The 25,886-nt window shown below is 37.1% G+C and overlaps 1 protein-coding gene and 1 long non-coding RNA gene across 3 annotated transcripts in view; one reads left to right on the top strand and one right to left on the bottom strand.

Annotated features, from left to right (window-relative positions):
* The window catches only part of NLN (neurolysin), a 36,570-nt gene extending 23,501 nt beyond the window's left edge, over positions 1 to 13,069 (top strand). For both annotated transcript variants that reach the window (XM_054184785.1, XM_054184786.1), the window contains 6 exons: positions 1,919 to 2,285; positions 3,635 to 3,836; positions 6,892 to 7,078; positions 8,527 to 8,655; positions 9,171 to 9,307; positions 12,547 to 13,069. In XM_054184785.1, coding sequence (XP_054040760.1) covers positions 1,919 to 2,285; positions 3,635 to 3,836; positions 6,892 to 7,078; positions 8,527 to 8,655; positions 9,171 to 9,307; positions 12,547 to 12,681 — 1,157 coding nt within the window. In that variant the 3' untranslated portion in view covers positions 12,682 to 13,069. The remainder of the gene's footprint in view (positions 1 to 1,918; positions 2,286 to 3,634; positions 3,837 to 6,891; positions 7,079 to 8,526; positions 8,656 to 9,170; positions 9,308 to 12,546) is intronic.
* LOC128902237 (uncharacterized) overlaps positions 1 to 25,674 on the bottom strand; it is a 38,747-nt gene extending 13,073 nt beyond the window's left edge. The window contains exon 1 of the long non-coding RNA XR_008463702.1: positions 25,495 to 25,674. This is a non-coding gene — a long non-coding RNA (uncharacterized LOC128902237). The remainder of the gene's footprint in view (positions 1 to 25,494) is intronic.
* Between the last annotated feature and the right edge of the window lie 212 nt (positions 25,675 to 25,886).

Below are 25,886 nucleotides of genomic sequence, written 5' to 3'. Positions count from 1 at the left end.
GATAAATTTAAATACATAAGTCACAGTGTCCATCATGTTTAAATAGAAAAGGAATACTCTGTTGCCTCTGTTCTAGCATATATGTATATATATTATTTTTTTTTTAGACCATAGCTGTACAAATGTAATTACTCCAAAAAAGGGAAGCACGAGACAAATCTGAAAATAACTGCTTTGTGACAGCAAATATAGGCAAGTGGTTGTCTTTCTCTGCCCCAAAATGCACTTATGCTAATTTAGAACCAGAATAATGTGCAGCCTAAGCAATTTCTTCAGTTCAAGAGGCTGCGTCACAGTTGCAGCTTTTCATTCCCTTAGGTTAGCTGCAATTTTTTTGTGCCTCTGTAGCCTTAGTGTCTTTTTGTGATACAACTGCATTACAGTCTGTGATGATGCAACTTCCATGATCTGAATTAAAAAAATAAATCTGGAATGATAGATTAAATTTGGATTTCAAAACCCCTCTAATGGAATTTGATCTGAAAACAGAGATACCTTGAAAATTTTAAACAGACCATTTTATGAATTTATAGTCATCCTGTTGAATCTCAGTGGGCTCGCTCTTGTGCATAGACTTAACCTCTACTTTCTGGAATTATGTAGTTCCACAGAATAGTATGTGTTCCTTTATTAATGTGTCCTAAGAGACCACTTAGGATTGTATATTGATATATCATATAAATAAACCCCCAAAAATAATTTCGTACAGCAATAAAGTCTGTTTGGTAGAGGTTCACCTGTGCCTCTTAATTAACCTATAATTCTGACACATTTCTCCTGTTGTGGTATGAGCTTAGCTCCATATTTGGCAATACCAATTATTCATATGTTTGTCAATGTTAATTTTGATTTATAATTAAATCTTAGATTTACCTGATTTTTTTAAGTAGTTTGGACTCTTTTCTATCCATTATATTTTTGTAATTCTAAATAGGCTTATATAATATTGTGGTTTTTTCATTTGTTTTGAAGGTTAATTAATTTAGAAGCTATTGTTGTGACTCTAACTTCTTACAGTATGAGATCGTAAACTTTTGTATTCATAAATATCATGTTTCATAGTAATTCTTGTAGAGGGAGAGTGTTCATCAAATTAATTGTCAGCTTTAATTTAGTTCTTTTGATATATCCTCAGCTACAGCCATGACAGTGTGATTTCCTTTGCTTCATTTTTTAAATCAATGTTCATAAGCTGATCTTACAGCTAGGAAGAAAAGCTTTCTGTTGTATGACATATTCTAAATTTAGCATAATATGAGCTGCAAACAGGATCTCAGTCATGTAAATGCATATTGTGCCTTACAGCCTGCCTAGAAACAGGGGTGGCAATTCCTGAATTTTACACTCTAGATACCAATAGTGAATGTTAACCTGAATTCTTAAGGAAGAAAAAAGTGTCTGATAGTCCAGAAATACAAGAGAATAAGGACAGTTTATACTTTATGGGAGTTTCAGTAAGCTTAAATATTTTTATATTCAATATATTGGATTCATAGTGCTATGACCCTCTCTTGATCAAGAAAAGCTATATTGGAAAAAATTGGAATTATAGAGGTTAATAACCAGTGGCTTTGGTAGACTAGAAGCTAGCTATTGTATAGCCAAGAACTCTTTAATCTGTTGTTGTTTTATAGGACTGGTGTTACTTTCCATTCTGATGTCTTTGAAAAAGTCAAAATTTACCAAAACCCTCCACAGTACTGCTAGGCCTATGTGGACTCCTCTATTATTTATAACATGCCTGCAATTAAACCTCATTAAGACAAGAAAGCAGACAGTTTGCTCACTGTTATTCAACAAATAGCAAACTCCAGTGTCCACTCTTGGGGCATGTGCTTAAAGTTATGAGTGTATTTTGTAGGAAGACAGGTTATAGTAAGCAACACAGAAGTTGATTACAAGACAATCTTTGTTTCAGATGATTTGAGTAACAAGCTAAAGCCATTGGTTGAGGAAGAAAGGAAATTCATTCTAGATTTGAAGAAAAAGGAGTGTAAAGAAAGAAACTTTGACTATGATGGAAGAATCAATGCATGGGATCTTCATTATTACATGAACAAAACAGAAGAGCTGAAGTACTCCATAGATCAAGAAAAACTAAAGGAATATTTCCCAATTGAGGCTGTTACAGAAGGCTTACTGAATATTTACCAGAAGCTGCTGGGACTTGTATTTGAGAAAGTAGAAAGTGCTCATGTTTGGCATGACAGCGTTACTCTTTATACAGTAAAGGATAATTCAACAGGAGAAATGTTAGGGCAGTTCTATTTGGACCTTTACCCAAGGTAATTACGACTTATGTTTTACTTACGTGTTTAAGATGGAATTGGTCTTAGTGGGTTGTTGGTGTCGTTGAAATTAAATGCATTTGGAAGTAAATATTTGTCCCATTGGCAAGACTATTACTATGTTCATTAAGTTGTCCTCTGGACTGTTTTCAGATTGTTTACACTTTTTTTTGCAGTACTACAGTGTTTCTTGCTTATATTGGTTTATGAAGAATTACTACTTTGTTCATTTTCTGTAGTATTGCTGCCTAGTCAGTTGTCCATAATTTTTTGCCCCATCAACTTTTCTCCTTCCTAACTGTAATATTGTGTTTTCAGTTTCATTTATGTTGAACTGTTACTCCAGTCTGTTAAGATCAATTATATTCCTGTTTGCCAAGTGTTCTTAGTTTCTCACAGTTCCTCTTTACACTTTATATGTGTATTTTGCACCCTGTTGTCCAGACTGCTGAAGAAAATATCAAATAGATCAGGACAAAGAATAGATTCCTATAGAGCATGCCTTGAAATGTACTTCCAGGTTGACCTCTGTAGCTGTCCAGCTGTCTTTGTAGCTATTTAGAACATCATCTGTGTTTTGTCAGAGATGAGGAGACTAGACTGATTTGACAGGATTTATTCTTAGCTAGTCCTTTTTGACTGTTTTTAGGTTTTCTTTTTTTAATTATTCTCTAGCAACTTATGAATTGGCTGATACCTTTTTCTAATATAAATTGACTTAAGGCCTCTCTGCATTAAGAAAATTTGATTAGTCAATACAGTAGTACATAAATTGTTCTTTTCAAGATAGGCATGTTATCCTCTTCAGCTGCTTCCCCCTTTCTGTATGTCATGTGAACTGCTGAAACTATTTGTTAGTAAGACTCTTCTGACTAAATTACCCAGTTAACTACTCAGGTTTAGGGCAAGAATTTCAAAATAATTTTTCTTTAAACTTTTGGATCACACTGAAAATACAGTGAAATATATTTCTTTGTCTTCTGTAATGAAAGAAAAAAGTACTGCTTCAGAGGGTAGAACTTTGCCCTTCCTGTTACAGTAGCAGGTTAAAATAGAATTGACATTTAAAGCGTCTATACTTTGAGTATTTAAGTAAAAATCAGATTCTTGTAAATGATGCAGTGATTCTTAAACTGATGTGATTTAAGTACTGGGTGTTTTTCCCCTTGTGCTCTTAACAGAATCTTAAACTTAGTGAGTCTTAGAAGTCATGAAAAGATGTAATTTCTTTGTGTAAAGCTTTAAAGATGCACTGACTGATTGTCCCTGTTCTTGAATAGTCTTCACCATTCTGGTGAGCAGGCTTGTGGTTTGAAGATAGTGTCTGATATATTTTTTTTATACAGAGAGGGAAAATATGGGCATGCAGCATGTTTTGGTCTCCAGCCCGGCTGTCTTCTCTCTGATGGCAGCAGAATGATGTCTGTAGCTGCTCTGGTAACCAACTTCACAAAACCAGCATCAGGTCGCCCATCATTGCTGCAACATGATGAAGTAAAGACTTACTTCCATGAATTTGGTCATGTAATGCATCAGATATGTGCACAGGTTAGTGATGTTTCAATTCCAGTGTAACAATTATTTCTCCACTGTCTCAAAGCAAGGTATAAGTCTATTTTGGTGGTTTCTGATTTTAGTACGTATGCAGCTTTTTGATGAATTTTCAAAGTGGCAGGCAGGGACGGTGGTTGTTTTTCATTTTTATTTAAAACTACAGCAATGAATACACCTTCTTATGAAAAATATTTGCATAGGAACATATACTTTTGCATTTGCGCCATGCAGGTACCTCTGACGAGTGAATAGATCCGTGTGTAAGGTAAAGAAGTTGCTCAGTGGTGGCTTCTGTTACAGCTGTCAGATGGCTTTTTATTACTTCTAGTAGTCTGCTAGATCTTAGAAGGTTGCTGTACCTAGGAATGCAAATGATTTGTGGATCCAGATCACCTCCAGCATTTTGGCATTTAGGACTCTCGGGAGCAATCACTTGACACCAAAAGCATAAAACAGGACTTGCCTGAGCCATTGTATTTTCTGCTCTCCTATCTGACAGTCAGGGTTCTCACAGTGACCAGAAAGAAGCTAGTCTGCAGATTTTGCATCAAGATACGAATAAAGTTCTGAAATTGTTGGTTTAATTTTTACTTACATGAAAACTTGATTCTGCCAGATGATAAATTTATTATTGGCATAAAGAAAATTTTGTGTTTCAGAGAGAGACAAGTTTCAGTATTTAGTCACCCAAAAATTCATACAATTATGTACAAAGCCAGACATTATGCAGCACTGCTTTCATCTTCTTTATAAACAAGTACCAACTAATAAAATCAGAGAAATATGGCACACGTAAGATTCTAATTCTTGACCTTGAGCCTAGAGACAAGGACTGCAGAATAAAGAGACAAAGTCATAGAAATCCATGTATTAAACCCATAATTAGACAAATTACATTCAAGCAAACTTCAGAACAAATAGCTAGACTTGCTTAGATATTTTTGCATCATGTTGAAAGTAGAAATATATTGATTATTTGATCATCTTCAGCCTGAGACAGGTATTTCTGAGCTGAGAAACTGAGAACTAAAATCTTTTTCTTTTGAACTATCTGGAAGATGTTTATAAATGAGACACATTCAGCATTGGTACAAAATTGACCGCAACATTTTGATGCCAATGAGGATGTGCCTGGGTCTTGCCTAGCCCCTTCTGGGCAGCACAAGACAACAATTCCAATGCATACGTACTTCACTTGCTGTGGAATTGCTCTCAAGTCAGGGAGGCCTGCCTTCCAGTGGTCTTTCCCACTGCTGGGGGGCTTTCTGCATGCATAGGTACTGTGCTTACTGCTGTTGTATTTTATGTAACTTGTTATTTGCATATCTGCAATAACTTGCTAGTCCCATATAAGAACACCCTGTCCTCTAGGATTCGTGTGTGCAAAGTACTGTCTTGTTTCATATGATGATTTGTTTAAGCATGGTAAAACTCAAAAACCAAAAAAAAGAAATTCAAAGGGTACACAGAGATCAGACTGGGTGGGAATCTGTGAGCTGCTGGTAAAGGTCGGCTTTTGGAGACTGATACTCCTTGTAATGTACTGGGGATCTGCTGGGAAGTGAGATATCAGGGCAGGAAGGGGATCTGTTTATGCCATTAGGGAAGGAAAGTTATTCAAGTACCTAAACCAAATGTCTCAATATTTTTTGTTAGCATGGTTCATTCGTGTATGGGTAAATGAGGATATCTGGAGGCCAACCAAATCTTGCACTCCTCTTGCCTTTTGCTCTAGCCACTTCTATCACCATTTTTTCCCAACTGTTGCCTCCTAGCTTTTTTTCATACCTGCTATTCAGCAAGTACAGTAAGAAGGGCCGGGCTGTGACAGCTATGGATTTGAGTAACCCACAAGTGTAAATGAAGGCAAATGTTTTTCTCCTTTGCTGCTGTTCTTCTGAAGACATGCAAGAAAGATATATGCATGTGACAGTTGTCAGTTCAACATATGTCCTATATTACACATGCATTTTTTTTTTTTGTAACCCTGCAAGAAAGTAAATTTAAAAGCCAGTACTCCTCTGGGCATCTATTCCCCAATGGAGGACAGAACCTAAGAATATCTAGAGCTCTTAAAGAGGGTGTTTGGGAAACAGAGAAGTATCTTTTTCTTTTAGCTCTTGAAATGTTTTGTCAGAATGTTGCTGAGAAGAGAAGAACAATAAAATTGGGTCAGCAAGAGGAGGTAGACTTATTACAAGACAAGTGTGGTGTGAGATCAAGTAATTTCTGTTGGCATTTGAACAACTGTCTTTCAAAAGTGACTGTTTCTTTTTAGAAATATTTTGGGTTTGGAATATATTTTAATGAAGATTTTTAACTGTACAAATTCTTCAAAATTAGTATCTGAAAGAGGCTTTTTGAACATGAAGTGTTTGGTAATACTGAAGTGAAAAATAAAAAAGCTCTAGTGTGCTTGGCTTTCAGAAGGAAGATTCTTCTGTCAGTGATTGTGTCAGATTTGGAGACCTTTTCATGAAAAAAGTTGCTAGGATTCATTTCTTTCAGGCCATGTATTACTGGCTAAAAAAATTATGCTGTATGTAAACCATATGTCTTATGAATGAAGACAGACAGGACAAAGCTTGGATAAGTTGGTCAAGTAAAATCTTTGGATCAGTGCAGTAGACTGTAATACAATAAGCAATTTTACAAGTGTATAATTGGAGTTTATTATTTTACTTTGGGGTAATATAGCAAAATTTTATAACAAATTACAAATTATATCATTGTCATAAGACAGCATGGAAACATTTGTATTGCTATCATAACCTAAAAGGTAAAAATCAATAAGAAAACTGAAGTACTGTTTCACACCAGTAGAGAATGCAGTAAATAACTACCGAGTAATCGATTTTTTTGAATGGCAATAGTCCTATATCTGAATTTTTGCCTTCCTTTTGTTAAAATTAATTTTTTTATTATCATTGATGACCTGTTCAAATGATTCCTTTTGTGATTAACACTGAAATTTTGGTATATGAAAGTTTATATTTTGCTAGAAATCCTTGCTTCAATTTTCATTTAATACAGTGGCTTTTCCTTTTAGACTGATTTTGCTAGGTTTAGTGGAACTAATGTGGAAACAGACTTTGTAGAAGTACCTTCACAAATGTTTGAGAACTGGGTGTGGGAAAAAGAACCACTACAGCAAATGTCAAGACATTATAAAGATGAGAGCCGTGTTGCAGACACTCTCCTTGAGAAACTTGCTGCCTCTAGACTGGCTAATACAGGTATCTCTCTCCCCTCTCCCCCCCCAGTTTATGTATAAAAATATATAATGAAAAAAATTGGTGGGAAACAATGAAGGCAAATACAACAAGCCCAATAAATTTCTTCTATGTGTACACTTATCACCATCTTTCTAGGTTTATTTGCGTGGATAACACCATTATCCAGCCAGGCTGGATGAGGCTTTGAGCAGCCTGGTCTAGTGGGAGGTGTCCGTGCCCAGGGCAGGGGGGTTGGAATTAGATGATCTTTAAGGTCCCTTCCAACCCAAACCATTCTGTGATTAGGAAAGGCTATGATGACAGATACCATTGTTTGCAGGAACTGTAGCAGCTCTGATTTTCCAGGCTACCCACAGGACTAAAATACTTTTGCATTTCTCTCCATATGACTCTTTTAGCTACCAACTTCACTCTTTTAAAACTGGGGGGAGGTGAGGGAAGAGTTTTCTCTGGTTTAGGTGTTTTTTCGGGTAGCCCAGGGCAGGCACTGTGCATGAATATAGTGTTGTATTTTCTACATATATTGTCTACATTTGATTTGCACATGACACTTGACAGGCATGAAAGCTGTTTGCAAATGTACTGAACATACACAGCATATCCCAGACAGAGGTGTTGTAGTCATGCCTTGCTCAAACAACCTCTTAACTTCTCATTCCAGAACCTTAAGTCCATGTTCTCCACCCTCACAGCAGATATACTGCCTTCCCAACCTAAGGTCCTATTTCTCTTCTCCTTCCACATCTTGTAGCACCTTACATGTATCTCCAAACCAAGACTGTGATCTCCTGTCATTACCTGTTATCTCATTATTCTGTCACTCTCACCCCTCTGTCTCTGTAATCAGGACTCCCCCAATATCATAGTCTTACCCATTTTAATGACAATTTGTCATTAAAACACTGCTGTTTATTTCATACTGCTTCCCTATCCTGAACAAGAAGTTCCTGTCCTTCTGGCCTCTACAGGCACTGTAGCTACATAAGCATTTCATCTGAGTAAAGGTTTACATCTTGTAACTTCTTCAAAAAAGCCTACAGCAGCTGCAGTAGCAGTTCTTGCTGTTCTTTGAAGTGTCTTAGGGTAGATACACTTACTATCATCTGTGAAAACCCTGAATGAAGTGGTATACTGGAAGTGAAGACAGCTGAAAATATAATTTTAAATACCGAAATTTGCTTTTAAAATATCTGCTTTATTTCGGTTTTGATCTGTGAGGAAAATAACATTTGAAAAGACGGAGCCTGTAATGAGAATTCCTTTATTAAAAATATGCTCCTCGGCTTTTTGTAACTGAAGTAATTCAGATGGAAATGACATACCTCCAAGTTTTTTCCATAGTTAAAATTCTAATAATTTAGAATGCATGTTGAGATCTTTAAATTAAAGGTGCTAAAGAAACTCCAGCTACTTTGAAGATAGTTAATTAAATATTCTTACACAATTAGGCCTTTTAACCCTCCGTCAGATTGTTTTGAGCAAAGTTGACCAGGCACTGCATACAAAGCCATCTGTTGACCCAGCAGATGAATACGCTAAACACTGCACAGAGATTCTAGGAATTCCTGCCACCCCAGGTATGTCAGTATGAAGCTTTTATATAGCATGTCCAAATGGTTGATTAAACATACCTTTCTTTCCTAATAATGTTTGGTATACAAAAAAGCCAAGTTGTTGTTTATTAAAAAAAAATACTTCATAAAAAACTGCTTTATAAAAATCTACTTTATGAACCTGAAATAATTACTTTGAAACTTGGGGTGATCTTAATCATGTCTTCTGAAGAAAGATGAAGGTAAATACAAAACTTAACCTTTTGCAGGTTATAGTTTAGAGTGACATGATGTGAATACCATTTTAGATGTGTCACATCTCTGTTGGATGTGCAACTAGCCTAAAATGGGAAAATGAGTTTCCCGTAGTCAACAGAATACGGCCAATACTTTTAGAGGCATACTCAGACCCTTTATGTTAGAAGTTTCAAAGTAGTTGCTACAAATTCCTTAATTTATTCTTAATGTTGAAGTACATTATACATCAGAAAAATAACTGCATTTGATTTAAATAAATTAATGTTAATCTACTTTTCAAGGAACAAACATGCCAGCTACTTTTGGACATCTGGCAGGTGGTTATGATGGTCAATACTATGGGTACTTGTGGAGTGAGGTGTTTTCCATGGACATTTTTTATAGCTGCTTTAAACAAGAAGGAATAATGAATCCAAAGGTACGTGATGAATGCTTTTTAATAAAGATTTTTGTTGCACTTTGTCTCTGAAAACACATTTGTTATAATCATGATCCATAGGTATAACATCTCAAGTACTACTTCTGTACCTGTCAAGTTCAGATCAACAACAAAAAAGGTGTATAAATAACTTAATTACTTTAGAAATATTATCTTAAAATTTCCAAGAGCACTTGGATTTTAATACAATTATTATGTATTCAATATTATGTTATGACACCTTTAAGGAGTTGTATTGCATTGACTAATGCCTTCCTCTTTAATTTTAGACTGAAAAACCATATTCCTCCATAGCAAGAGCAGATGTGTATTTTTCTGCTGTGAAAGCTGTATGATAATGATGCTCTGTTTCCATTAATAGTACCTCAAGTGTGTGGTACTTTTATGCAGTTGTTATTTAGAAAACTGAATTTGTTTTGGTCTTTCTCTTTCACAGCACAGCATAACTCGCAAATTTTTTTTTCCTCTTTAGTTTTTCTCTCAAGTAGCTTTTGAAGTTCAAATCATTGACAGGTTCTGGATTTACTGGGCTTTTTTGCCCCATGTGTAATTCTCCAGCCTCTTCTGCCTCCAGCAGAAAGAAAGGATAGTTAGTGATGCAGTTAGTAGTCCTTCCAATTCTCACAACCTTTTTTATTTTTCAGAGATTATAGTATTAGACTTGTGAGTTGAGATGCTGCAGTTCTATCACGGGAAAGACCTTTCAGTTTTCTTGATCCTCTTATCTGTCTGCTGGATTCAGCAGCCAGCACTAGTTCTTCCCTTCAGTAAATGTGTACAAGAGAGAAGTAAAGGAGGGAGCAGAAATTGCTTGACTTTACTGTTCCTCTCATGGAATTTGCCTTCATTCCTCCTGTTCCTTATCACAGCAACCAGAACTTCTAGAACTGTCCCTCGCTCTAGAGGGTGGAGAAAGAAAACAAGATCAGGCTTTGAGCTTGGCGAAGAGAGAAGTCCCAGAGGAGAGGGGGTAGGGGCTAGAAAACTGGTGCAGTTGTTAGGCCAATAAAACCCAAAAGGGCGTTTACGAAGAAAAGCAGCAAACTGGATAGTTTGAGAGGAGAGGTGATGAAAGATTTGGAGATCATTCTTCCTTATTCAATGTCAATGCTGTCACTCATAAATAAGAGCAGGAGAAAAGAAATGGCAAGTTAAATGAGAGAATAAAATAACTTTTTAATAAAATGCTGTTCATATCTTAAAAATGGCATTTGGGGAGGGGTCAGACTTGCTGGGATTTCTTAATGGTTTGCAGCTGGGAGAGCTGGTGCCACACTTGTGGCACTTTGACAGTTCCCTATTCTGACACACTCACACCTCCCTACTCTCAAAATTCTTTTCTGAATGATTGTAAAGTCAAAACCCTAAGATACAATTTGCTGGAATTACTCTGTCACCTCTACTTCTCCTGAGGGATGAAAGTGCCTTTTCTTCTGAATTTTTGGTGGGGATTTTTTATTTTCTTTGTCTGTATGCTAGGAGTGAATATTTGCTATGGTTCAGCTACAAGGCACCTAGTGCCTCTTTGAATGTGAAGCCTGCTATCCAGGCTAAGAAGTGAGGAGGAAAAATGATTATTTGTGTCAATTGCTCTCTAGCATATGTGTGTGCACGCACACTTTGCTTGAATGCTGATATAACTTCAGGGGTAATTCTGTGGAGATTTTCCCTCCCTCTTCAGAGCAATGCTGTCTTCTCAAATTGGTTCTTGTTCCCCTTATTTGCATTCCATGCAAGTGTAATGGAGTTCCACAGGATGGGACAAACAATCTTTTATAAACAAATACTAGACACTAGTATGATTTTTGTAGTTACATATTTTTCATTATATTCTAGATTTAGACTAGTCTTCAGAACAGCAGGAAAGGAAAACGGCTATGGTATTATGTCTAGGGCTTTTAGAAATTTGGCTTACCTCTTCCTGTTAGAAAAAAACCTCTCTTCCTGTTTTGAGCAAGTTACAGAAACTAGTTTCAGAGACTGTATTTATAAAAATTCTTCATCAAACACTTAATTCTAACTTCATTGGTTGTCACACTCCTCAATTCTTGCACATTATCTGAAATGATCTCCGGTCTCCCTAGAACTGAGCAATGTGCTGGCTCTGGAGAGACAGCAAGGACTCAAGTCTACTCAAATAACACTTTTAAACTACAAGGAACAATATCTTCATTTGCTGCTGATGCTCAGGAAACTAAGACAAATAGCAAAGTATAAGCAAAGCTTCAGTGCATTGGGTAGTTTTGGGGTTTTTTTGCATTTTAGTTTTTTCCAGTTGTTAATTCAGACAATGCAATTGGTATGCAGTTAAGTCATGGAAGTCCATCAAGTTAAAAAGACCTACACTTGTTTTTGCAGCACAGCTATCAGGAAGCATGTAGTCCTGTAATCACATAGCTTCGACGTGTGGGGGAAGTATATATGTGTATATACAGTGACTAAAAGGAAGAACATTGTTTCCTCAATATCAGAAGCATCTGGGACATCTGCATGCAAAATAATATTTTTCTGATTGATAGTCACATCTCAGAAAGCCCAAAATTCTCCAGATATGTTCTTTAAAATATGACCTCTTGTTAAGAAAGTCCTCATTACTTACTGTTGTCTCTGAAGCTTGGTTCATTCTTTTTAAAGGATTCCATTCTATCTGAAGTAATAATGTTTCTTCCTCAAAATAAAACCTGAGTTAAGTCTCTTATGTTAAGATACTGTAATAGGGGAGTTAGATATGTTTGTGTATTATATGTATATAATATGTGTGTATGCGCCATGTTATTCCTCAATGCTACATCTATCTATCTCTGAGCTATCATCTCTGCTGTCCAAAGAGACATTAAGGAAAGAGAAATCATCAATTAAGAGAGAATGGATGTTAGGTTCCTTTTTCCTGCCCATCAGTCATGGGTACAATCCATCACTGAAGTTTGTGTGGAGGTTGTGCATGCGTTATGCTTTATAGAATGTCTTTCAGACAAGTTGTGACTGTAACTTCCAAAACAGTGTAAAACCACGAGAAAAGGGATTTCTTCGTGAACAGGTTGAATTTCTGCTTCAGCAGATCTAAATTATACTTGTGGTGTATCCTGATTTGATATTAAGAAAATCTGGAAGGAGAGAAGGTATTTAATCATGAGTAGATTTGTAAATATGCAACAAATACAGAAAAGAGGCAGGTCGCAAGATAAGAAATACTAACATTCTGCTTTACCTTTTATCAGGCTGGTATGAAATACAGAAACCTCATTTTGAAACCTGGAGGATCTTTGGATGGGATGGATATGCTACAAAATTTCTTGGAGCGTAAACCAAGCCAGAGAGCTTTCTTATTGAGTAAGGGATTATGTATTCAGTAAAATTATGGTTCCTTTGTAATGGCATATAAGTATGGAATGAACTGGAAATGTCAGTGTATTTCACATCTTAACTATGTAGCACTTCTAGGGAAATTGGGTCAATTTTTGATGATTTTTTTAAATTGTATAAATAAAAATGTAACTTTTAAAAATTGCATAGGACTACAAAATTCAACACATCAGGGAAAAAAATTCTGAGATGTGCAGAAGGTGAGGAATTTGGATGGTGACTTTTTTGAATTGTTATGAAATAGTACTAATCAGTATGGGGAGTTGATGCTATGTTTCTCTTAATAAATTCACTTAAACTATGTCTTGTGAATGAATTTAAAAACTGTGGGGGGAAAAAAGGACACTATCAGCAATAAAAGAAACAGATTCATTCTTATTCTGTATTCTTCTATTGTATTGATGGCTAAAAAATGTCTTTGATGGAGAGGAAGTGTGTTTGATTTCATCATGGTTTGGGTTCAGTCTAGCTTCCTGACAAATTTCAAGACTGAGAACCTGCCTTTACAGTTTGGTTTGTTTTTTACTTTACGACAGACATTTGTGTGATACTTTTAGACTTCATTCTGATGCATGTTAAATTTTTGTATCATTTATACTTATACAGCGTAACTAAAAAGAGAAAAAACCCTACCCTGTCAGCTACCCTTTCCTTCCCTTTATTGAGGAAAACCAGCCAAAATCTATGACCTTGGCAGTTCTTCCACCACTTTTTCTTTTTTCTTGATGATCACAGATCAGGTCTTTGTTTTCCAAATTAGATCAACACAGGCACTGAAAAGTTATACTTGAGCAATTATAATGGTTTCAGTTGATTTGTGAAGTATTTTGAGATACGTATAAGGAAGGCAGGGGAGAAGATATCCCCAGTGGGAAGGATCATAGTAAATCCAAGATTTTCTTAGTCCTTTCCAGTGTGGCATGCACAGGTGCTACAAAAAAAAGCTTCATAGATTTAATAATTTCAGCCATGGGAGTGTGAAAATGATTGAGGAATTATTTTGCAGTATTTCTGCAAGATCAGGAAAAATGAGTCTTACAAGCCAATTCTACACCACCCAAATAAAACTGTGAATTCAAGTGCACTCTTCTTGTCTTTAGATATCAAACCACTTTAGATATCAAACCACTTTGTTCTTATGCATGCTGTAATACCAAAAACCAAACTTTAATTTTGGTTACTAGCTAATGTATTTTAGATATCTGAACCATAGCTGTAAATGTGGTTCGTATTTTTATTTAGTTGCTCAACCACAAAGTAAGAAAATGTGCCTGATAGACTGAAAAGACTTCCTCTTTTGCTAGCAAAAGAAAACTGAAAGTATTCACTTTGGGTCAAATCTTTGTGTTAGGGGGAAAAACCCACAATTTTGATTGTTCTGTTGAAACTGTATATCTGTGTCTTTTTCTTTTAAAGCATTTAAACTTGGGGGGGAAAAAAAGGAGCTTAATTGGTTTTTGAATGGAAAATTTAACAGGACTTATTTTTGAACCACACTAGTTAGGGGTGTGAGGAAACATAAATATTTGTAGCCAAACATATTAACTATGTAGTCTTAACCAGAGCATGTAATTAATTAATTTCTAACTTGTCATAGTCAGTTACAGTTTTAGACTGTACTTCTGCTGGGTCATTAAAATGCAATACATGAAAATCACATATATGATAACATCTTGAATGGTATTCAGAACAGCTGTAGAGGAAAATTGAGGAAACTGATGGATGCAAGATTATCCTAAAACCTGTGAATTTTGCCTAGATTAATTTCCCTTACATTCTGACTGGATTTTCAAGTATTTTGCTTTCTTTTTAAATGTGTTTAAATTCTTGTGATCCTATCTTATCAAATGGGTTTTTCCCTTCACACTGTAATGATAAGCTCTGATGAACTAAAATGTTGTAAAAAATACACTAAGTGATACTTTCCAAAAATGAATCTGCTAATCTAAGCAATGGAACCTGTATTGCAAAGGAAAATGCAGTTTTTATTTTACAGCTGGTAGGCATATTTCCACATGAGGGAGACCTTTCTCTGCATAAACTAGCAGTCTCAGATCAAGATAGATAATTGCAAATGCAGTAATTATAAAGAAAAATACGTGATGATAGAAAGTTATGCAATTATTTAAAAGTTAGATTTAGGGCAGTAGTGATGCTAATGGTGATAATTTAATTGACTGACTTATTTTCCTGTTCTTTAGAAAGTGTGTGTGTGTTATATATATATATATATAGTAACTAAGGTACTGAAGTGCAGGAGAGTGTCTGCTATTACATGTATGTGAAAATGCGTACATGATTGTACAGTTATGTTAGCATCAGCTGGTTATCCATATGTGTAGGGAGGAGAAAAACCTAGACCACACTGTGACCACAAACGAAAGTGTTATGTTCTATACCTGTCCCAAAGAATAAGATTTTTTTGTAGTTTGTTTTTTTAGAAGCCAATTCCCTCAGACTGTAATTAAGGCAGATCATTTTATGGCTAAAATCGCACTCAACACAGAAGGCTAATGGGTACATTCTGATGTGTTTCTGAAACATCTTAATGCGGTAACATATCAAACTTGTCTGCTAATTTTTATATTGGTTTCATGGAGCCTTCTGAATCAAGTTCATGTTCACAGTCCTTATTGTAAAGACCTGATCTTGGAAAGGAAACGATAATCTGGAGAAAGACATCTTTTCTGGTTTTGCAGCTCTCCATCATAGGCATGAAACTTTGTCTGTATAGGAAACAACTTATTCTGATGCTATTCCAAGACTGTGACATAAAGTCCCTCAAGAAAACAGGGAATACCGCTACTGCTTTGGAAACATGAGTTAATTGCCTTGACACTGCACAGAAAGAATCACATACATTTAAATGTGCCAAGAGTTAGGTATCTGGCAAAATCCAGCCTATTCTGGAGTTGCTAGACCCATACTTCCACTGAATTAAATTTCAAAACAGCAAAAGCCTGTGTTTATTCCGGCCCAACTTGAAGTATTCACTGCAATTAATAAAAAAGTAACTTGTAGTCTTAGTCTGTAACAAACAGTGGCCTTTCCAACTTAGTAATGTATCTTTTTAGAATTTCATTGTATTTGGGATGAAATTTTTCCTCTGTCAGAAATTCACAGTGGACTTTGGCTGGCTTCACAGCAGAAGCTCCAAATGAAAGGCAAAGGGTAAAATGGGAGACTCGTGAGAGAGTGGTAGTAACCACTCAGGAAGTGGATAACAGGCAATGGCTTTCTCATTCTGCTCCTTCACTGCAAAAGAGTGGGCCAGGCAACTGGGTCACAAGATGGCTACGTGACGGCCTCAGCAGCCCCTGCTGTTAGCTGTCTGATGTAGGTCCAGCACATAGGCTGTCTCTGCATTGCTTGCAAGTCGTGTGGTCAAACCTAAATGGTAAAAGCAGTTTGAAGAAAATGTTTAAACTTTGCTCTCTGAGCTGTGGTGGCTATCAGTTGTTAGGCTGACTCAATAAAGAGAGCACTAAGATGTAGAGAGTCCATGTTTGTAGTGGTAGGTGGAGTATGGACTGTCACTTGAGTTTCTAATGCTACTACAGTTGGTTTTCCTGTACAAATAGTTCTCTGTTGCATGTCATTAATATAACAATGTTGCAGGAAAAAAAACCTTGGTAATTTTAATCACTAATCAGGGTCAGTCAACTAGCAACCTTGTTTGACAAACAATTTTATTAAGCCCCATTTTAAAAGATAATCAGGCAACAACTAATTCTAATGGCTGTAGTCATTTGGTATGGGAGAAGTAATATTACTGCAACAAGAAGTGAGTCACGAGGTCAAGATCTCAGCTTCCTCTCTGGAAAATGAAACAATTTCCAAATAACCTTCAGAGGTAGTGGGGGGCAGTTAGGTTAAATAGAGATTCCTGGTGGGGTTTTCCAGGCGTGTAGAGCTGGTTGCATAGTGAATGGTTACTGACAGGTATTAGAGAGGCTAGACATCAGGAGGTTCTATGGTAGAACAAGTCAAAGGAAAAGGAAGGCAGGCAGTAAGGGAAAGGATGAAGTTGGAGAATGGTGTTTTGACAATAATTGTAGAACGGTTGAAGTAGGTGTCAGAGGCAGATACCAGGAAAAAGACATTAGCTTAATTCATACTGATTTGTGAAAGGCTACTGAATGCTTTTCATTGTTTTATGAATTAGAAACAAGACATGCTCGTCTACGAATAGATTTCTTATCTTTTTATTTGCATGCCAAAGAACATGAGATTTTGCGCCAGCTTGCTACTTGAATACTTGTGCTTCTTCCTGACATCTGGAGATTAATTTTTGTTTCACCACTATTTTCTTCATTAATGTATTTTAAATAATTGTTTCTCATGGTGGAAGGAAAAAAGTGTCGTATTACGGAGGAATTTCAGTTTGTGGGGCCTATGATGGAAATTCTGTATAGCTAATCATCATTAGCAGTTGTAAAAAGTGTAGATGATTCAAAAGACATGGTACAAAACAACAATCAATCTGTTTTAGGCCTGATTACGATAGATAAAGACAAATTAATTAAATGATTTGGAAGTTAGCGGTTGCCTAGAAACCAATAATCATGACCTAATTTTGTTCAGTATTGAATAACAGAGGATAGACTCAACCAATACTTGCTTGCAGTATACTCCTGATGAATTAAAAAGGTTAAAGATATCAGTGCTAAGAGAACCAATGAGCAAAATTATTGGAAGAAAAATTGTGAATGAGAAGTGCTATGTCTTTAAAATTCAGTTGGCCCAAATCTCACAATTTCAAAACTTAAAATTTTTTGAGAACAATTCTGACTAAGAACCAATCTATTTACCAGTAAAAACAGCAATTAAAAATAAACAAAACGGAAGTGGAGGGTCAGGAGTAGGAAATAGTAGGAAATGAGGAATTGTGAAGTGTTAAAAATTATAAAGAAGGCTAAGACTGTCAAGAAAAAGAAAACAAACATGGATTAAAGTATTATAGCCAATAAGTTGTATAAATTAATGTTTTTAGAACTAATAAATCTCATTTGTATTACAGACCCTTTACTAGGTGGAAATGCTAACATTGCAAATGACAAACCCCACAATGTTTACTTACTGTTTCTCTTCTGCATTTAGAAAGAAGCAACATGATGTAATCATATCATATGAGAACAATGGGGTACTTTCCAGTCCATTATTAAGTGAGGAGGATATTAAGCAACACCTACTAAGAATAAACATTTTTACATGAGTAGCTTTTACTAACTTGCACTCTACAAACCTACAAGAATTGGTGGTCAGGCATTTTTTACCAGTGCTGTTAATCTTGGGACACCGAGTATATGACATTGTACTAGAACAATGCTAATGAGTTCCAGCATTCAAAAAGAGCAAATAGGTGACTATTGGTCACATAGCTTGAAATCTATCTTCAGCAAAAGAAGAAATATGGTTCTGTTGCTGAAGAATTAAACAATGAGTGTAATTCATACAGTGCAAGAGGTTTTATGAAAAACAAGTTTTGTCAGACAAGCCTGATATAATCATTTATGCCCATTACAAGCCTGATGAAGGTGACTGTAGAGAGATGTAAGGGGTATTTGACTTAGTCCTGTCTATTTTCATTTGAAATAACACTATATTGTATCAATAGAGAACTATAGATACGATACTATTAGGGCTATAGATATCTATACTATTAGTATAGATACTAATAGAGCTAACTATTCTCAGAGAGTAATTGTTAGTGTAGCATTATCGTTGAGCAGGGTACAGTGATCTAAGAGCTTCAGGGATCACTAGGGGCCAGTAATATAAAATCACTGGTGATAAAATTTGCAAGTAAGTGACCAAAAAACGCAGCCATACAGAATTCTTCGGATTGTTTGAAAGCTTTGGGCATTCAGCCTAAAAATTTCTGTAGCATTGGCAAAGTAACATTTAACATGCCTGTAGTAACTAAAAATGTAGATTGAAACTAGGGCTTGGTGGACTGTATTCTACAAAGTACTGCCTTATGAAAATATCTAGAGGCTGGTTATGGTAGTCAGTTCAATCTGAATTGTTGTGAGACTACAGCAAAAATGGTTAAGCAATCTCATGACGGATAAGTGCAAGAATATTGCGTAAGAGCAGGATACTGATGCTATTTCTGTATACCATAGCGGTAAAATGGGCACAGCAATCGCATGCAGTTTTGCTGTCCTGATTTTTAGCTGGGGCTAGTAGGACTTCTTATTCCAAATAAACACAGGCGGTTCTGTGTGTAGAATAGAGTTAACCTGTGGAACTCCTTGCCAAGGGTATTGTAGAGGCGATAGGTGTATATGGGTTCAAAATAAGACTCAACAACTTCTAGTCTTAGAATAGAAACCCATGGAGGATATTTAAATACATAAAACCCTTTTCATTCTCAGGAAGTCCCTGCAAAGTAGATGGTGGAGATCAGAAGAATATCAAAGTAAATATATATTGACAGCCCTATTCGTGCTTCTTTTACGCAACTGCATTTAGCCGCTGCTAGAGATAGGATACTATATCATAGAATCATAGAATCATTTAGGTTGGAAAAGACCCTTGGGATCATCGAGTCCAACCATCAACGCCACTCTACAAAGTTCTCCCCTACACCATATCCCCCAACACCACATCTAAACAAGTCTTAAACACATTCAGGGATGGTGACTCCACCACCTCCCTGGGCAGCCTGTTCCAGTGTCTGACCACTCTTTCTGTGAAGAATTTTTTCCTAATGTCCAGCCTAAACCTACCCTGCTGCAGCTTGAAGCCATTCCCTCTTGTTCTATCGCTAATTACCTGTGAGAAGAGACCAGCGCCAACCTCTCTACAATGGCCTTTCAAGTAGTTGTAGAGAGGGATGAGGTCTCCCCTCAACCTCCTCTTCCTCAAACTAAACAGTCCCAACTCCTTCAATCGCTCCTCGTAAGATTTATTCTGCAGGCCCTTCACCAGCTTCGCTGCCCTCCTCTGCACTCGCTCTGGCACTTCCATATCTCTCTCGTATTGAGGTGCCCAAAACTGGACACAATACTCAAGCTGTGGCCTCACCAGTGCTGAGTACAGGGGGACAATCACCTCCCTCCTTCTGCTGGTCACGCTATTTCTAATACAAGCCAGGATGGCATTGGCTTTCTTGGCCACCTGGGCACACTGCTGGCTCATGTTCAGCCGCTTGTCAATTAGAACCCCCAGGTCCTTTTCTGCCAGGCAGCTCTCCAGCCGCACTGCCCCAAGGCTGTAGCGATGCATGGGGTTGTTGTGGCCCAAGGACCTGGCACTTGGCCTTGTTGAAGCTCATACCGTTAGCGTTGGCCCATCGGTCCAATCTATCCAAGTCTCTCTGTAGACCCTCCCTATCCTCATGTAGATCAACACTCCTGCTTAGCTTCGTGTCATCTGCAAACTTGCTGGTGATACACTCTATGTCCTTATCAAGATCATCAATAAAGACGTTAAACAGAAATGGTCCCAACACTGAGCCCTGAGGGACACCACTTGTGACCGGCCACCAGCTGGATTTAACTCCATTGACCACCACTCTTTGGGACCACCCATCCAGCCAGTGCTTGATCCAGCAGATCGTATGGTCATCCAGGCCATGAGCAGCCAGTTTTTCCATGAGAATTCTATGTGGAACAGTGTCAAACGCTTTTCGAAAGTCTAGGTAGACAATGTCCACAGCCTTTCCCTCATCCAATAATCGGGTCATCTTGTCATAGAAGGAGATCAGGTTTATTAGGCAGGACCTGCCTTTCCTAAACCCATGCTGACTAGGCCTGATCCCCTGCTTGTCCATTATGACTTGTAATGTCACTCAAGATGATCTGCTCCATGATCTTCCCTGCTACCGAGGTCAGACTGACAGGCCTATAGTTTCCTGGATCCTCCTTTCTGCCTTTTTTGTAGATGGGTGCTACATTTGCTACTCTCCAGTCCATTGGGACCTCCCCAGTTAGCCATGACTTCAGGTAGATCATGGAAAGTGGCTTGGCGAGCACGTCTGCCAACTCTTTCAGCACTCTTGGATGTAACCCATCCGGTCCCATAGACTTGTGTGCATCCAAGCGGTGTAGCAGGTCACTGATCACTTCCTCTTTCATTGTGATGACCTCGTCCAGGTTCCCCTCCCTGTCTCCCAGCTCACAAGGCTGGGTGCCCAGGGAACAGCTAGTTCCACTGCTAAAGACTGAGGCAAAGTAGGCGTTGAGCACCTCAGCCTTTTCCTCATCCTTCATGACTATGTTTCCCTCTGCATCCAATAAGGGAGGGAGATTGTCCCTAATCCTGCTTTTGTTGTTAATGAATTTATAGAAACATATTTTGTTATCCTTAACAGCTGTAGCTAGGTTGAGCTCTAGCTGCGCTTTGGCTCTCCTAATTTTCTCCCTGCATAGCTTCACTACATCTTTATAGTCTTCATGAGAGACCTGCCCCCTCTTCCAAAGGTCATAGACTCTCCTTTTGTTCTTGAGGTCCAGCCAAAGGTCCCTATTTAGCCAGGCCGGTCTCCTTCCCCGCCTACTAGCTTTTCGGCACACAGGGATATCATATCAGCCTGCTGTTTGATCCAGTATGGAAACTGGAGGAAGAGCAGAACAGAGCTGCCACAGAGTTTATCTTAGAGCTGGAGAACTTTCCAAGACAAGTTTTAAAGGCTTTATGTTTTCAGCTTAGCAAAAAAAAGAAAAAGATTCTGTGATGGCTTAATTATAGTCTCTAGGTATTTCCATTACATATCAAAGGCTATTTAGTATGAGAATGTCAGCTAGAAGCTGAGGCCAGTCATTTCAAAGAGAAAATAACAGAATTTTTAACAGTGAAGGAGACTAACTATTGGGCAAGACTGCTCAGAAAATTGGCAGAATTGTCAGCTCTTAATGTCTTCAAATCAAGACAAGTGAAAGCTCTTCTAGGAGATGCGCCACCAGGAGATATGCTTTTTTCTTTGAAGCTCTACAATTCAATAAGTCTTATCTTAGCAAAAGAAGTCGGTTGCATGTTTACTCAGGGCAGAGGTGTAAAACTACCCAATGTAATTCACTGCTGAAGACTTCTTGCCTTCGAAACCACTAATGGAAAGCAAAAGCAAATGGCCAACATACTTTTAAATTAAGTGAACATTTTAACCTGAAATATTTTTCTTTAACTGCATAATTGTGAGATTTACAAGCTTTTATAAGAAAACTGAGCAGACAAATATTTTTGCCATGTGATAGCATTAAACTTACCCTTTGATTTCTGGTTGAAGAAGGCAGTATTTTTCTCTGTACAAAGTAGAAACTGAATAGTATTCCCAAGTTATTGTTACAAATCGGACTTTTCACTAGCCAAAGCTAGTTGCTTTTTCTTCATTGAGTTGTCCCCTTTGGATTTCCAGATTTCAGTTAGGCTTTAACAGACGGCTTTAAAAGAAGTTTAACAACTTCTTTTTGCAGAGCTAATACTTTCTGATTGGACTCACTGTCAGGCCAAACGCTTATCCCCCCCCGCCTCGCCTCTCCATTAGTGTTGGTCTGTTCAGGAATTTAGTCAACCCATTAGCTGAGATGTATGCGTTAAACTTGGGAGAAGCACTTGGCAAAGAACTGAGGAATTTGTATTTCTCCTTATTCTTTTATTAAACTCTTTATTTGCTGACAACCGGTCATGGCTCGACATCCAAGATAACTTACAACCAAAATCTGGCAAAGGATCAGAAACCTTGTCAGATTTATACAACCATATAATGTATAAAATGTTATGAATATCGCCAGTAATAAAAGGTTTTTACAAGGACAGATTGATTCTATACTATAAACATGAGTTCTGGCCTAAAACATTAATGGGAAATGTCTCAAAGCACAACGCAGAAGCATTACAATAAGAAGGCAGAATTTAACATAAAAATAAAGGATAATAAATGTATATGGCACATTGTGCTTTGAGAGGATGCATTGAGAGGAATGCATTTTAGTCACCTTGATAATTTTTTAAAAGTATTTTTTAACTTTCAAGCCTCATCAAGAAGAGAATTTTATTCTATTGAAAATTCAGAACTAAGACCCATGGAGATTACAGGTTTTAAATCAGCTGTCTGTAAAATATTAATGAATACAATGCAATTAAACCTAATAGCATTAATAGCATTTTCCCCTTAGAATGAAATTTTACTTTTATAGAAAAAAGCTCACATTCTCTACAGGAAAGATAAATCATCAGAAGTTGAGAGGTGTTGTAGATATGTTGTCTGTATACATATCGACATTACGAATGTGCTTATGCCCAGGTATGCTTATGCCTTATCTATTCCTACAGGGACATGCTCGTTCTCTTTCCCATTAAGCATGGTAAACCCTGGGTAAGTCCAGCCATAGGACCCTCCACCATGTCTAACAGAACTTCATGAGCAAGGGAAGGACTAAGCAAGCATGAATCTGCCTATAGACAAAAAACACACCTGAAGATCTTCTGATTTACTGGCAAATCACCATCTGCTTTTCCTTCAGGTTGTTTTCTGTATGCACATTTACTCTGCTGCAGACATTCAGCATTACTCCTTCTCCTGAAGGAGGAACATCTAGTCTAGAATGGCTCTCAAGAACTGAACCACATTTTTTGGTGACATAGTACTTGGTAAAAGCATGGATTAACTCTAATATGTCTGGCTTTCATCTCTCTTGCTACCTAGGAATGACATTGGGTTTGCTTGAGTTCTGATGGAAATTGCTTAAATCACAAATTGGTTTTATTTTAGCACTCCTGTTGTACCACCTGCTATCCAGTGTGATAAGTTCTTAGTAGGGCTGTACCTAGGAACCTGTCTGCCATGAAGACAGAAAGGGAAGAGGCCTTCCTAAATGGTCTGTTTAGCCTGAATAAAAAGATAACATGATGGCTGGGTCAGAATGCAGTGGGTCAGGTTTTTTAGGAGAAAACTTAAGGGGGGTTGATACTCTTGCTTAGGTAGAACATAAATTGGGTGTACAAGGGCAAGCTTGCTGTGGTGAAAGAAAGGCATGTTATTAAAGTGGTTGTTACCACCTGTGGTTGTTCCCCCCTTTTGTGAAAACAAAATTCAGAGCCCCTTATGAGATAGCACCTGTGAAGAAAAAAGAAAACAACCAACCAAAACTTAGCTTCAAACAATCTTTACAGAAAACTGATGGTGATCACTGAGAAAACACAGAGAACCGCATAATGAATTACAAGACGTGATCTAGGATCACAGAAAAAGAGGCCTTCATTACAGGGAAAGATTTATTTACACACCAGAGAAAAATCTACTCAGTTTACTCACATAACTGAATCTTATGGTCTTTCTCCTGGACAGAAGCAGGTATACTATAACCTGTCCATAGGTTTCAAGGCAAAAAAAGCCAGTCTTAGGTGGAAAATCCTGGTCCAGCAAAAGCATATCTAAAACCTGGGACAGTGTCTGGGCATTGTAAATTCTCAGATGATAACAATTGCCCAGGCTGGAATGGCGAGAGTTACATTTGCTGTATCACATATTATCTTCTTAAGCATCTTGAAATTAGAAGATTAAATTAGAATATAACTAACAAGGATCCAAGAGATAGATTGGTTCTGCAGCAGAAAGGGTGCCGTTTCCTGTTGGGTGTCCAACACTGATGGGATTCCCTGATTTTGAAAAGGTGACAGAGTAGCTTTGTGTTTTCAAAATTTTTTGCTTTGGACAGTCCGCACACAAAGCAGAGACCGAGTCTGAGACTGACTGTCCCAAAACAAGGGGAGGAAAAGAGACAATTCAAGCCTCTCTAAGTGCTTTCTGGGTTGGAGAAGGCTTGGAGAGTAGAAATCTTACATGCCTAATACACATATTTGATTAATATGAGCTCAGTTCTGTAACTTAGTGCATTGTTTGGCAACAAGTTCCTAAAATACTAAAAATGGGTAATGAAACTTTTTTATTACTATTCCAGGCCAACATCTGCAGCAAAAATGATGCCTCTCTAGATTATTTCTTCATGATAACAAAGATGTTTCACTTGCTGATATAATTTTCCTCCTATTTAATTATGTATAACATTAATTAAAATGGAAAGTTGCATCAAAGATGTAAAGATATTGCTGACTTCATTAAAAAGAAGGCAGTTTTGGTTTTGTGCAGATGCATTACAATAAGAAGGCAGAATTTAACATAAAAATAAAGGATAATAAATTTAGGCATCAGCAGAATTGGGATTTTCAGAAGCAAAATTTTAATGTAAGAGAATAAATCTCCCAATCATTTCTAATGTTGAGTGTCTTACTCAGGATTTTATCACAGAGCTTAGCATCTAACTGGTATGAGGATACCTAATTTTGAGGCATAACACATTTTATATTGGCTTTTTCTCTTCTGATTTAGGCTAGTTATCCTCAAAGGAAAAATTTTGGCTAAGGAAGGTTGTTCAGTTTGTTATATAAAACAAATAATGACTTTATTTGTAAAATATTGCTGCATGTCATACAAATAAAAATCAACAAGATGCCTAAGTAAATAGCAGAGACTTCATTTTCTTTTATAGACTTAATGAAAAAGAATTGCCTTAGTTTAAAAGAAAGTATAAGTGTATCATTTTTTTCTTGACATTTAATTAGATTTATCTGTTGTACAGTTTTATCAATAATTGGATAATGTTGTGAGTTCATGCTAGTGAATTCTGAAATGGTTCCTCCAGTGTTAAAAAACTTTCTGTACGTGACCTGCAAATTGATACCTCAGTGTAAGCAATAGCACGCCTTTGAATAATATATGATTCTTTTGTTATGTCTTTAATACATCTAAAAGAGCTTTCAGAATGGAGAGTAGTTTGAAGTAATATTTCCATACTTACTTTTAATCAGGTTGTCATTAGAGAGAGAGCCTGAGTCCTCTTAAGTTGCAAATACAGGCTGAGCGTGAAGGTTACAAGTTCCCCTCGTGTCTTTTCATACGCACTGGCTATGCCTTGTCTTCTGGTAGCAGTTATGCCTCTGTGAAGCCTGTTTACCTGTGTTGTGGCTCCTCCCACCTGGACATGTTTTATGTTTGTAAGTTTATGTTTGTTCATTCTGCTGGCAGAAAAGGAGGGGGTGAATCTAAATAACCACTTGACTTTTCCCCAAGCACAAAATGTAACTCCTATATGTGTAACCTCCTGTATTTATTAACAGCATTTTATGGGTACAATTTTACATGTTAAAATAGAGAGCCCAAGGTTAGTCATTTAAGTGAAGGTGATTTTCA

This window comes from Rissa tridactyla, chromosome Z (assembly GCF_028500815.1).
Source record: "Rissa tridactyla isolate bRisTri1 chromosome Z, bRisTri1.patW.cur.20221130, whole genome shotgun sequence".
NCBI classification, from domain to species: Eukaryota; Metazoa; Chordata; class Aves; order Charadriiformes; family Laridae; genus Rissa; species Rissa tridactyla.
The sequence above is the reverse complement of the archived record's forward strand: the minus strand, read 5'-3'. Positions and strand labels throughout refer to the sequence as shown.